The 13,634-nt window shown below is 42.6% G+C and overlaps 1 protein-coding gene across 4 annotated transcripts in view; it reads right to left on the reverse strand.

Moving 5' to 3' along the window:
- The window catches only part of LOC134205760 (mitogen-activated protein kinase kinase kinase 15), an 81,387-nt gene that overhangs the window by 24,725 nt on the left and 43,028 nt on the right, over positions 1 to 13,634 (reverse strand). For 3 of the 4 annotated variants that reach the window (XM_062681327.1, XM_062681326.1, XM_062681325.1), the window contains 4 exons: positions 1,582 to 4,267; positions 1,258 to 1,425; positions 869 to 976; positions 524 to 629 (listed from right to left, as the gene is read on the reverse strand). In XM_062681327.1, the coding sequence (XP_062537311.1) occupies positions 524 to 629; positions 869 to 976; positions 1,258 to 1,425; positions 1,582 to 4,267 (3,068 nt within the window). The remainder of the gene's footprint in view (positions 1 to 523; positions 630 to 868; positions 977 to 1,257; positions 1,426 to 1,581; positions 4,268 to 13,634) is intronic. The other variant, XM_062681328.1, reaches the window with a different exon arrangement.

Consider the following 13,634-nt stretch of genomic DNA (forward strand, 5'->3'; position numbering starts at 1 on the left):
AGGATCGAGTCCAGTGTAGAAGGATACTCCATTCGGCGTAGGTTCATCGAAGAGCTGTAGCCCATCAAGTATCAAGTAAGCAGTGTTGGTAGAATCATGCTCAAATCTCACTCACCGAAGCCTCATGCACGAGCTGACTAGGCTTGCGATTCTGCATGGAGAGCATCGCGCATGAGATTTTCACGCAGAATCGATGCTTATTCGCCGAAAAATGATTTTGCTCCAAAAAGTGCCAATACCCAATCGTAGCGTATTTTATATTTACGTATGGATTTGTTATCCATTGTTTTAAGCAAAGAAAGTTATTCCGATGAATTTAACGAAGAAGAACACGCAATGATGCAAATCACGAGTCGAATCATGATTCTCTGGGCCATGGGTCAGGTGAAGTTTGCCTCGAGCTTGATTTGAATCGTGGATGAGATTTGAGAGTTTGAGTATTTACCAACATTGCAAGTAAGTACTATTGACTACAATTACTGAATGATGTGCTGGTTTGAAAGAACATAACGCAATCACTTACCTCAGGTGAGAGTAACCCTCCAGAAGAGCTCCTTCTATTAAGCGGAAATCCGGCCGGTGGTGGCTCAATCGATTCAATTTCGAGCGACGGAGTTTCAGCAAGGTTCCTAAAAATGCAAAAAACATGTCATAACTCAGAACCCCTTCTAGCAAACCAGCTTGGATTTCGTAATTAGAAAAAGGAGTAAACAAGGATTTTGGTAACGAAAAGCCAATAAGCTCGAAGACGAATACAACATAATTTGAAATAACCGAGAATTATACAAAATAGGAAAGTGTTTTGTTGAAGAACATGTGGTTTGATCACCGCGTCCCCGAGGAGGACCTCCCGTTCACAGTTACTCACCCAATGCTACTGACATAGTTTGGCATTTGGATCGGCGTCAGATGGGCGAGATGCTTATTCTTCCGGATCGACGCCGATCGAGTCGAGGCAAATGTCGGTGGCATGCAGCTGTCGGTTTTGTACCCAGTAGTGGTGGTGGCGGTTTTGTTGTTGATTTTTTTTGATGATGTTTGTTACGATATTTGGTGGTGGGATGATCGAAACAGAGTGAGGCAGGATTATGGTTTTAAAATGAAAACAGAACGGAACAGAAACACCAGGTAAGAAAAACGGAACATTTTAGGTTAAATTCAAAGAATACAATGGCAAATTAGCGCAAAAGGTTCGAAACGGAACGCTGACTAGTTGGATTTTGTATAGAAATTTATAGGTCATCGAAGAAAACTTACTCAGTTTCAGAATTAATGCTTGGAGTGTTACAGCTTGCGGAACTTTGCTGGGATATTAGAGTTTTGCTGATGTGCCGATCGGCTGGCATACTGACGCTTCGCGAAAACTCTGCCGCACTCACCGTTGATGTAGGGATGCTGATCGATGCACGCATCTTCTTGTGTTTGCTGTTGGAATAATAATAGGTTAAAATTATTACATACTCGGATTCAACTAATATTTACGTACGATAAAAGTAGAGTCAAAAGAAGAAAAGAAGAGGAACAGAGAAAAAACAAAGGAAATTCGGTACTAATGAAACGTTAATTAAACATTATACTTACTCTGAAAGAAATGGATCTTCTAACAGTTCGGCAGCAGTTGCCCGCCTATCCACATCGACTTCAAAGCACCGCTTGATAAAATTTCTGGCGATAGGGGACAGTTCGGCCGGTATTTCCGGGTGTTTTTTGTAGAAGCCCACCTTGAACATAGCTGCCTGCGGTGAGCCAAGCTCTACGAACGGTGGCTTTCCGGTGGCCATTTCGACAGCTGTGCAACCAAACGACCATATGTCCGCGGCAGGGCCGTAACCACGAACACCTTGATCGATCACCTCCGGTGCCATGTACTGCAGCGTCCCGGTGAAAGTTTCCGTCACTGGATTTATTCCGGCCAGACGCTTCGACGTTCCGAAATCGGAGATCTTGACAACACCACTGTACGTGTTGACCAGCACGTTGTCCCCTTTGATATCCCTGTGGACGATTTTCTGCTCGTGAAGGTACTTCAATCCCTCCAATATCTGCTTCGAGTAGAATGCGATGGTAGCTTCGTTGTCTTTGAGCGGACCCCATTTCGATCGTAGTAGCGCTGACAACGATCCTCCAGGAACTTGCTCCATGAAGATCTTAAAATAGTTATCCTCCGACATCGATCCCCAATACTGAACGATATTCCTGTGGCGCAGCTGCGAATGCAGCTTTATCTCTTCATGTAACGGTTGCACCTCATGGCTGTACTTCTCCGGGACCTCCTTCACAGCGATCTTAACCTGGGTGTTTAGATCCCGTGCTGCGTACACCGTGCCGTACGTACCCCGACCCAGCACGATCCTTCTGGCCTGATCATCCATCTCGTACTCGTACTTGATTTCATCGCTCATTGTTTCCGTGGATAGATCGATGAACCCGGAACCTTGATCGGCAGTCATTTGCAAAATGAGATCGTAGAACTGCTGCCGACATTGCACCGAGGGAAAGTACATCTGGAAATCGTCGGAATTTTGCTGCACATACAGGAAAGCGCACCGCTCGTCTCGTTTGTACAAACTGACCGATTTGATCTGGCTGGCAAGAAAATTGAAATTGTGAACCTTTCGACACTTGTCCTTCTCATGCTGCTGGCAAATGTTGACAATGTCGATCGACTTTTGCTCGGCGTCCATATGGATGGAAACGTACGACGGAATAAGCACTTTTTGAGTTTCCTGAATCAGGATAGGGCATCGCACGGTTGATGATGGCTCAGCATTGGTGGCTTCCATAAAGAATTCCATCCAAAACTGGAAGATCTGTTGTTCGATCGAGGCTAGCGATTCTTCGGATTTTCGTCGGGAGCAATCGATCAATGTGATATTTCCGATGGTTGATTTGAGATACCATTTGGGAGGCTTTAGCCGAAACATGCACTCGGCCGCCTGAATGGCTTTGGCGTAGTTTTCCGCCAGAACTGAGATTTCGAAGAACGTTGCCACGTTCCAGTAGTCTTTGATGGAGGAGAGTGAGCCTTTCTTACCGATCAGGTTGTTCAGAACCATCCCGATGTGCTGTAGCTCTGAGTCGGAGAAGTCTTTGCCTTCGATCACCAACAGAGTAGCCAGATTTATGCCCGCAAATTCATTGGGTTGAATCTCGAAGCTTTTTCGGTACCACGTGATTGCGTTTTTCAACGATTCCATGTCGGTACGGTTAGATTCTACGAAAATATCTTTATAGATCCTTCCACAGAGGCACAACATATCCGGGAAATGGTTCTCCTTTTTCTCCAATGATTTCGTACAACTTTTCAATGCTTTATCACGATCACCCTCTTTGTTGCGTCTGTTCAATGCAAAGGCATACAAGTAGTTCATGTTCCCTGTGTTAATGTAGTTTTGTTTATTGGGAACCGTTTGAAGATCATCCACCAGTTGAACCATGGCATCATAATCCTGAACGTCTCTTAACGAAAGCATGTAGGTTTGAACAATCTCTTTCGACAGCACGTGCGGATCATCCAACCGTTTTCTCATATTCCTCAGCATTTTCTGCAGTTCCTCCACATTCCCTGCGTATTGATCCCTCAAACTTCTCAGATCTGCTAAAAATTTCTCCCTCAGGTGAGCCTTTGACTGAATCTCCACATCCTGGAAGATCTTTCGTAGTCTGCTGAGCAACCCAACCTTCGACTCCATCTCCTCGAGATATCCCACCTTTCCGGGATTGGTCACCACGCATCCCGCTCCTTCCACTACCCTGTAAGGCACAAACGTGTAATTTCCACAGGAAATTTTCATCCTCAGTGTGGCCTCGCTCTCCACATCGTTGTAGATCACAATGTTCTCCTTCATCTCGAAGCTCTCCCTCACCCCCAAATGATAGCTCAACGTGCTCTGCTGCGCTTGCACGCTCAAATCCACTACGGCCACATCCGCACTGTAGAAGTTATCCACCGTATTGAGCTCGCCAAAGTCCAGCTTTTCGAACTCCAACAGCTGCATATTGGCGCAAATTTGAACACATGCCAGTTTCAGCTCCTCGAAGGCCACCTTCCGTTGGGTGTGGCTCGTGTCGATGACGCACGCGATGTCCATCCGGGGTCGATTGGAACCGGACTGGGAGCCGCTAACACTGTTGGCCGGGTTCGGTGGCGCGTTGCTGGACGTGGCTGCAGCGCTGTTAAGGACGGCCGTGCTGGAGGACACATCGCTCAGGTTGGACATGCTGTCGCCGAAGGAGCCCCCGTTGATTCCCGGCGAGGGAAGGGGTTCTGAAAAATGAGGAGAGAAAAAGGAAATGTGTTAAAGGCTGTTGTAGTGATTCAATGAATAAAATGTAGTTTTTGTTTGTCTTTATTAACGAGACTGCAGCCCCCACTTTGGCTTTTTTTCGTCGCTCCAAGCTTGGATATGCATTCAACCATATTCATAACATATCAGATCTCAAGTCCCGAACTCAATGACAGTTTGGATTACCCAGAATATCTTATAACTATCTTACCATACCAGTTGACCTCCCAGGAGGTGACGAATATTGAAGCTTTGAGTACCGAGAAGAGCTTCTAAGCAACTGTAGATCTCAAGTCCCAAACTCAAGAACAGTCTGGATTGCCCAGAATATCTCAAAACTATCCTACGATATCCTTTGTTCTACCGGGAGGTGTAATAGATATAATAGAATGTATATTAAAGCTTTCAGTACTGAAAAACGATTTTCTTGCAGCTGTAGATTTCAAGTCCTAAACTCAAGGAATGTTTGGATGGCCTAGGACGTCCAAGGAACTTAAAAAATAGTTTATTGTACATCACAGTAACTCTACGGATACGTTTGAATAAAAATCTTATTTTGAAACAATACAATCCGCTGCCAATACACCTAAAATTTCGTAACTTCACCATTTTCACGACATTCTAGGTTGTCGTAGGGCCTTGATCATCCATGCCTGATATTTTTCCCTGATATCCCCAAATTCAAGAAATTTTGCTGAAGAGAGTGTTCACTTTTATCCATGGTGCGATTTTATACATCCATTTTTCTGTTGGGATCATTTATGACCCCGTGGGCCTGAGAGGGTTAAGGTGACTCACGGCACTACGCACCGTGTTATTTTTCCTATCTTTTGTCTTTTTCTAGCATTATCAAAATCATATTTGTTGTAGAAAAAAATGAAGCATTAAATGATGAACGGGATGACGATTTGATGATTGTTCGTGCTTCCCGTATCACATAAACAACATTTCTCTGTTATGACATGACAACATCAAGCTCGAAAAAAGGAAGAAAATATTTGTGTCCGCTCCATAGTGGATTGCTCGCCTCCCAAAGTGGATTGCTCACACTCAAAAGGAAGTGATTTACACGGATCTTTCCGCAAATTGAATTCCGAAATTGAAATTTCTCAATTACTTGGATTTTCACCAGTCCAAGTAATTAATTATTATTTATTATTTATTCAGACTAAGGCCGAAGTGGCCTGTGCGGTATATAAGAGTCTTCTCCATTCGGCTCGGTCCATGGCTACACGTCGCCAACCACGCAGTCTACGGAGGGTCCGCAAGTCATCTTCCACCTGATCGATCCACCTTGCCCGCTGCGCACCTCGCCTTCTTGTGCCCGTCGGATCGTTGTCGAGAACCATTTTCACCGGGTTACTGTCCGACATTCTGGCTACGTGCCCGGCCCATCGCAGTCGTCCGATTTTCGCGGTGTGAACGATGGATGGTTCTCCCAACAGCTGATGCAATTCGTGGTTCATTCGCCTCCTCCACGTACCGTCCGCCATCTGCACCCCACCATAGATGGTACGCAGCACTTTCCTTTCGAAAACTCCAAGTGCGCGTTGGTCCTCCACGAGCATCGTCCAGGTCTCGTGTCCGTAGAGGACTACCGGTCTAATTAGCGTTCTGTAGATTGTCAGTTTGGTACGGCGGCGAACTCTATTCGATCGGAGCGTCTTGCGGAGTCCAAAGTACGTACGATTTCCAGCCACTATGCGTCTCCGAATTTCTCTGCTGGTGTCATTTTTGGCAGTCACCAGTGAGCCCAAGTACACAAATTCTTCTACCACCACCGATGCAAACTCGCGGTGGGTGGCTCACATTGTCTTGTCTTGAACCTCTTCCTATCATGTACTTCGTCTTCGACGTGTTGATGACTAGTCCGATCCGCTTAGCTTCCCTCTTCAGTCTGATGTAGGCTTCCTCCATCTTCTCAAAGTTACGTGCCATAATATCTATGTCGTCGGCGAAACCAAACAGCTGGACGGACTTATTGAAAATTGTACCACTCGTGTTAATCCCTGCTCTTCGTATTACCCCTTTTAAAGCGATGTTGAATAGCAGACACGAAAGACCATCACCTTGCCGTAACCCTCTACGGGTTTCGAAGGGACTCGAGATTGCCCCTGAAACTCGAACTACGCACATCACCCGATCCATCGTCGCCTTGATCAACCGTATCAGTTTATCCGGAAATCCGTTTTCGTGCATTAGCTGCCATAGCTGGTCCCGATCGATTGTATCATATGCGGCTTTGAAGTCGATAAATAGATGATGTGTGGGCACGTTGTATTCGCGGCATTTCTGCAGTACTTGGCGAATGGCGAACACCTGGTCCGTGGTGGAGCGTTCGCCCATAAAACCCGCCTGGTACTGCCCCACGAACTCCCTTGCAGTTGGTCCTAGTCGACGGCATAAAATTTGGGAGAGTTCCTTGTAGGCGGCGTTCAGCAATGTGATTGCGCGGTAGTTGCTACAATCCAGCTTATCGCCCTTTTTGTAGATGGGACACACGACACCTTCCATCCACTCCTGCGGCAAAACTTCCTCCTCCCAAATCTTGGTAATGACCCAGGGCAGCGCTCTAGCCAGTGCCAACCCCAGGCCAACCCCAGGGGCTTTGTTGTTCTTCAGCCGGCCAATCTCCTCCTGGATTTCCTGGAGATCCGGAGCCGGTAGAATTATGTCCTGCGCGCGTTCTCCCAGGTCCATCACCATACCGCCATCTTCGTCTGCCACATCGCCATTCAGGTGTTCTTCGTAGTGCTGCCGCCACCTTTGGATCACCTCACGCTCATTCGTAAGAAGGTTCCCGTTTATGTCCTTACACATATCAGGCTGTGGCACGTGGCCCTTACGTGAACGGTTCAACTTCTCATAGAACTTTCGTGTGTTATTAGCGCGGTACAGTTGCTCCGTCTCTTCACGGTCTCGATCTTCCTGCTGACGCTTTTTCCTCCGGAAAATCGAGTTTTGTCTGTTCCGCGCCTGTTTATATCGTGCCTCGTTCGCCCTCGTGCGGTGTTGCAGCAATCTCGCCCATGCTACATTCTTCTCTTCTACTAACTGCTCACATTCGCCGTCATACCAGTCGTTTCTCTGATCCGGAGCCACCGTGCCTAGTGCAGCGGTTGCGGTGCTTCCAATGGCGGATCGAATATCTCTCCAGCCATCTTCAAGAGATGCTGCGCCTAGCTGCTCTTCCGTTGGGAGTGCCACTTCCAGCTGCTGCGCGTATTCTTAGGCTAGTCTACCGTCTTGTAGCCGCCCAATGTTAAGCCGCGGCGTCCGACTTCGACGCGTGTTGTACACCGTCGAGAGTTTTGAGCGCAGGCAAACTGCAACGAGGTAGTGGTCGGATACAATATTCGCACTGCGGTAAGTGCGTACGTTCGTGATGTCGGAGAAGAATTTACCGTCGATTAGAACGTGGTCGATTTGGTTTTCCGTTTCTTGGTTAGGTGATCTTCATGTGGCCTTGTGGATATTTTTGCGGGGGAAGAAGGTGCTTCGGACTACCATTCCGCGGGAGGCTGCGAAGTTTATGCATCGTTGGCCGTTGTCATTCGATACGGTGTGCAGACTATCCGGTCCGATGACCGGTCTATACATTTCCTTCCTTCCTACCTGTGCGTTCATGTCACCGATGACGATTTTAACGTCCCGCAGTGGGCATCCATCGTATGTCTGCGCCAGCTATGTGTAGAACGCTTCTTTCTCGTCGTCGGGTCTCCCTTCGTGTGGGCAGTGCACGTTGATGATGCTATAGTTGAAGAAACGGCCTTTAATCCTCAGCTTGCACATCCTTGCGTTGATTGGCTGCCACCCAATCACGCGTTGGCGCATGTTACCCAGCACTATGAAGCCGGTTCCAAGCTCGTTGGTGGTGAAACAGCTTTGGTAGAAGGTAGCCGCTCGATGCCCGCTTTTCCACACTTTCTGTCATGTCCAGCAAATCTCCTGCAGCGCCACGACGTCAAAGTTGCGGGGATGTAATTCATCGTAGATCATCCTGTCGCAACCTGCGAAACCTAGCGACTTGCAATTCGTGATCCTGTATTTGTCGCCTAGGTCTTTGCCGATTATATCGAGTCGCATTATCTCTTATATTGTTCGTAATAATTGGTTTTCCAGGCGGCTTATTGGGCCTGCGCAAACCTCCTGTCTCGTCGGAGGGCCGTCGTGTCAGGGCTGTTTAGCGTACCACCTAACACCAGGACTTGGGCTTGTGCGCTTTGAGCGGCACACGGTCGCTTTGGTGGGGCCTACTTGCGGATACATGCAGCTTTTTATAGAGGTTTAACAGGGCCCACTGTCAAACCCCACCACATCCTAGGCAAGCCCCACAACTCGCAGATGGCCTGGGGAGGGATCGTCAAGCCCTGGGACATAGTCCCTGCTGCCCGCACATTGCCATTATAACTGAAACATATTTGAAACCTGGTCTTTTCATCAAAAGAGATCCAAATTATTTTATGTATCGAAATGATCTTGACAGCGCCTGTTATGGGGTCGCCATTGTCATTAATAGACGTATCAAACATAAATTATATTCTTTGTTTGAAACTAAAGTTTTCGAAACCTGGGGAGTTTCTGTTGAAACAAAATTTTGGACAATTCTCTCTTTTATTGCTGCCTACTTGCCTTTCCAGTGCAATGGGCAGCAAAGAAATTTGTTGAGAGCTGATCTTCAAATTCTAACTCGCAACAAATTCATTTTTTTCATAATTGGTGACTTTAATGATGAACACCGTTCATGGAATAATGGTCAACGTCAAAGCAATTCCAATGGTAAAATTTTATTTGAAGTTTGTTCTGCGGGATATTATACTATTCAATATCCCAATGAACCAACGTGTTTTTCTTCCAGTCGAAATCCTTTAACAACTGATTTAGTTTTAACGGATTCAGGTCGGCTGTGTGGCCAATTGGTAACTCATGCTGACTTTGACTCTGATCATCTTCCTGTGACGTTTGAAATCTCACAAGAAGCCGTTAGCAATCCAAACAGCTCTACTTTGAATTATCATAGAGTTGATTGGGATTTATATAAAACGTATATCGACAGGAATTTTGATGTTGATATTCCTCTCGATACCAAAAGTGATATTGATAATGCTCTCTTATCTTTGACAAATTTAATTGTCGAAGCCAGAGGCATTGCAATTCCTAAATGTGAAATTAAATTCATCTCCATTATCATTGACGACGATCTTTAGCTACTGATCCGTTTTAAAAATGTGAGGCGAAGGCAATACCAAAGAACTCGCGATCCCGCGTTGAAAGTTATTTAGCGAGATTTGCAAAATGAAATTAAAAACCCAAATTTATCCCCCAGTGGTGATTATGCCTTTCTCGATTCAATGTGTTGAATTCGAATTAGTATGGTAAATGCAACGTAAATTGCCTACATTTAGGCGGTTAAAAGCTTTGATGCGATTATATCACGCTGCTTAAAAATAACTCAACTATGAGAGTAATGGATTGCGTCACGGCTAAATTGATTAATGATTTAAAATGTGCATGTACACAGCGTATTTGATAAAAGAAAAATAGAAATATTATTCAAACCGCATGAGATATTAGCAAACAAAAACAATAGTGTCCAACTAGGAAAGTTTCTCCGTCGAATGAAACTAGTTGCACTCGAATCGGTCAAGTCCTTCTATATGAAACGTGTTTAACAATAAAAAATTCCCGGGGCTACACACACACACACACACACACAGTCAGACATGTGCTCAGTTTTTCGAGCTGAGTCGATTGGTATATAACACTATGGGTCTCCGAGCCTTCTATCAAAATTTAGCTTTTGGAGTGAAATTATAGCCTTCTGGTACAACTTTGTTGTACGAGAAAGGCAAAACGTTTCGCTACTCCGAGAAATACCAATTTTGAGAATAATGTCTCGAAGTTGGATCCCAGTTCGAAACCCTTTTGGAAATTAACGAAAATTCTTAAAAAACCTCAAGAGCCAATTCCAGCGCTTAAAGAGGGATATAACATTTTTTTAACAAATGGCGAAAAGACCATGGTAAACCTTATTCCGTGACACACCACATAATGTTATTTACCCAGCGACACGGAAGCACACTAAACCATGTTTATAATTTCAACAACGATTTTGAAGATTTGAAACTGCAGCTTGTGTATTAATATAGAATGATATACAGCGAATTTTGCGCCGTCTTTTATTACCGTCTAAAAAGATTGTCTCACTAAAATATATTTCATTTTTTTAACCATTTATGGATGACTGGATGAGCTGCAAAAAAGTGTGAGACGAGCCAGCCTAGGCCTGAAAGTCTCCTTAATAAAGACAATAAAAATGTCTTTGATTGTGCTTTCGCTAATTTCTATGCAGTTAGACGTGTGAACATTTTTCGCTTAACTTTTCAAAAGGACCTAAGTAACATTTTTTTCATGAATTAATTTAAATAGCGCAATCAACAGAACAACATGAAAGCTTTTGATTGCAGTACTCAAATTAATTCATGAAAAAAATGTTACTTAGGTCCTTTTGAAAAGTTAAGCGATATTTGTTGTGTTAGCACGTTTGAAAAATTAGCACGGTTCTTCGATAAAAAAGCAATAACATGATCTAATTTATTACTAGACAGAGAATTATTTGGAATCTTTATCAGCACAAATTGTTTCAAAAAACAAATTGTTTCAAAAAAACTGAAATTTTTTAAAAATTATTTCTATAATCAACGTTTCATAAAGAAAATGTCGATTGCAGCTTTGTTGTAATTGTTAATCATAAGCCAAACTTACGTAAAATATTAATTTGTTTGTCGAACAAAACTTCTGTATACAAATTATTTGAATTCATATAAAAATATGAAAATTATTTAGATTTATATCCAGAGAGAAATAATTTCGAATCTTACAAAGTTGTTCAAGTTTCGTAAAATGTAATCCATTGTGTTCCATCCATTCTGAAGATTTTTTTTAGAAATTTGAGCAGCAGTTGAATTTGTGAAATCGGTTTGAGAATTCCTGTAGATATTGTTTAGTGAGTTCCTAAGAAGAACCTTCCGAAAAATATTTCCCAAATTTAAGACAGAATTTTTACGGAATTTTGCACAAAGATTTATGCAGTCATCGCTACAGAAATAACAGTGAAAGTTCCTCCAAGAGAAAAAAAAATCAATTTTTTTGGAGAAAATCGAATTGTTGAAAACAAATTTCAACGGGAATTGCTTTCAGAATAATCCGAAAAATCCTATTTCTGTACAAGGAACAAAGAACATTTTTGTGTTTAAATTTTTTGTATAGACCCTGTTTCTTTCTAGATGAATGCTATGAAAATAATATAAAATCTTCAATACTTCAATTCCTGACAAAAAAATCGAAAAATGATGACATGTTACATGCTGTGTGGTTCGTCGTAGAAAGGTTAATCAAGCAGACACTAAGAAATATTTCGGAATTATGTCATAATTGACGGGACAAAAAATTGTCATTCAGAAACTATGAAAAATGACCACATGTGAAGTTTTTACCCTTATAATGCTTGTTAAACGAGTGCATTCAGTAATGGCTTGGAAATATAAAAAAAATGGGTAAGCATAGACTTTAAACGTGAAGTTCTTCTCAACAACATTTTGCTAACGAAAACTACGTCCTTATTTATTAAATTTCCCTCCAAAACTAAATCCGCGCGAAGCCTTGAAACCGTTATGTTAATCTGCATCAAATCCGCGAAAACCGCAAAAACCGCGAAAATCGCGAAATCCGCGTAGTCGTAACAATCCTGCGCTTTATATACGGAGTTGCCTAAACGTATGTCCGTCCAAGCTTCGCTGTGTGATCTGCATACAGGCATCTTGATCCCTGCTTACATGGTTCGAACCCACTCTGCCGCACATAGCTTCTTTTTTTTTTTAAATTTGAATCAGTGCTGCAAAGTGTCACCGTACAAGTCAGGCAAAGCGTGACAATAACAAAATCCAGGTCATGTGTCAAGTACTCAATTGTGATGCTCAATGTGGATCTCACATGCTTGGTGTAACGATCACCATGAAAGTGACATTTTAGCAACTAGCGCTTGGTCACTCACCATGTCTTCACTTTTTCTGCCTGTGATCACCAGCATGAATGATAGGAAAACTTTCCTGATGTTGTGGTTGTCATATCCATGTCATCTTGACTATCGTGATGATCACTTGACCTATACGGTGTTTGGTTCGAAATCAACGCTCGACAGCAATGGAATAATCCACATAGCGGAATTATTGGATTTTTGCTGTGATAAAAATGCATGAAGCCAAAATAGAACTTTTGGGAACATTTAAGTGTTCTTATTGTTTATATTGACTTTTTGTGCAATATTTTAAGAGGTGCTGTTAAAAGAAAAGTACATACATAGTTTTTCCAGATTTGATCCAGACTATCTTTTGAAAAAGGCCAAATTTTTTTTATTGATTTTTTCAAATGGATACAATAAAAAAACGACGCATCCTACAAAAAAATGTTATATGGGTGACTATCGCAAAATCAGTCAAAGTTTCTAATAAAGATATCGGAAACAATTCAAATTGAGCCCTACACTGAAAAAAATCAGTTTTAAAAATTAAAACTCGATTTGCGAAAAAACGCTTTTTTTGATTTGTATGAAATTGTGTCTCAAGATAGGTGATTATGTTCCCTACCAACCGTCCATACATCGCAAGCTTGACACTTTTAAGGGAAAAAAGTTTTTCTAACAAAAAAATTTTCTTGTCGGAATTGATTTTTTTTTCAGTGTCAAGGAGTGTCAGTGGATTTAACATATACATACATGTATTAAAATATTCCTGTACAGTCAAGCAGAGTACAATATTTAGGTCGTAACTAATCGCAACGGATAAAAATACACTGAAAATAATTTCGACAAGAAAAAGTTTTTGTTAGAAAAACTTTTTTTCCTTCAAGGTGCCCAGGTAGGTAGGGAACATAATCACCTATCTTGAGACACAATTTTATACATATCAAAAAAGCGTTTTTCGCAAATTAAGTTTTAATTTTTGAAACTGATTTTTTTCAGTGTAGGGCTCAATTTGAATTGTTTCCGATATCTTTATTAGAAACTTTGACTGATTTTGCGATAGTCACTCATATAACATTTTTTTGTAGGATGCGTCGTTTTTTGATTGTATCCATTTGAAAAAATCAATAAAAAAATTTGGCCTTTTTCAAAAGATAGTCTGGATCAAATTGGTAAAAACTAAGTTAGAGCCATTCACAAATACGGCCCATACAAATTTCAGAACCCTCCCATACAAAATACGTTACGAGAGGGTGGGTGGGGGCTTTCAGCCCCCATGTCCATTTTAGCGTTATGTAATTTGTGAATGAACCTTTAATTGACCTATT

This window comes from Armigeres subalbatus, chromosome 1 (genome assembly GCF_024139115.2).
Source record: "Armigeres subalbatus isolate Guangzhou_Male chromosome 1, GZ_Asu_2, whole genome shotgun sequence".
Lineage (NCBI taxonomy): Eukaryota > Metazoa > Arthropoda > Insecta > Diptera > Culicidae > Armigeres > Armigeres subalbatus.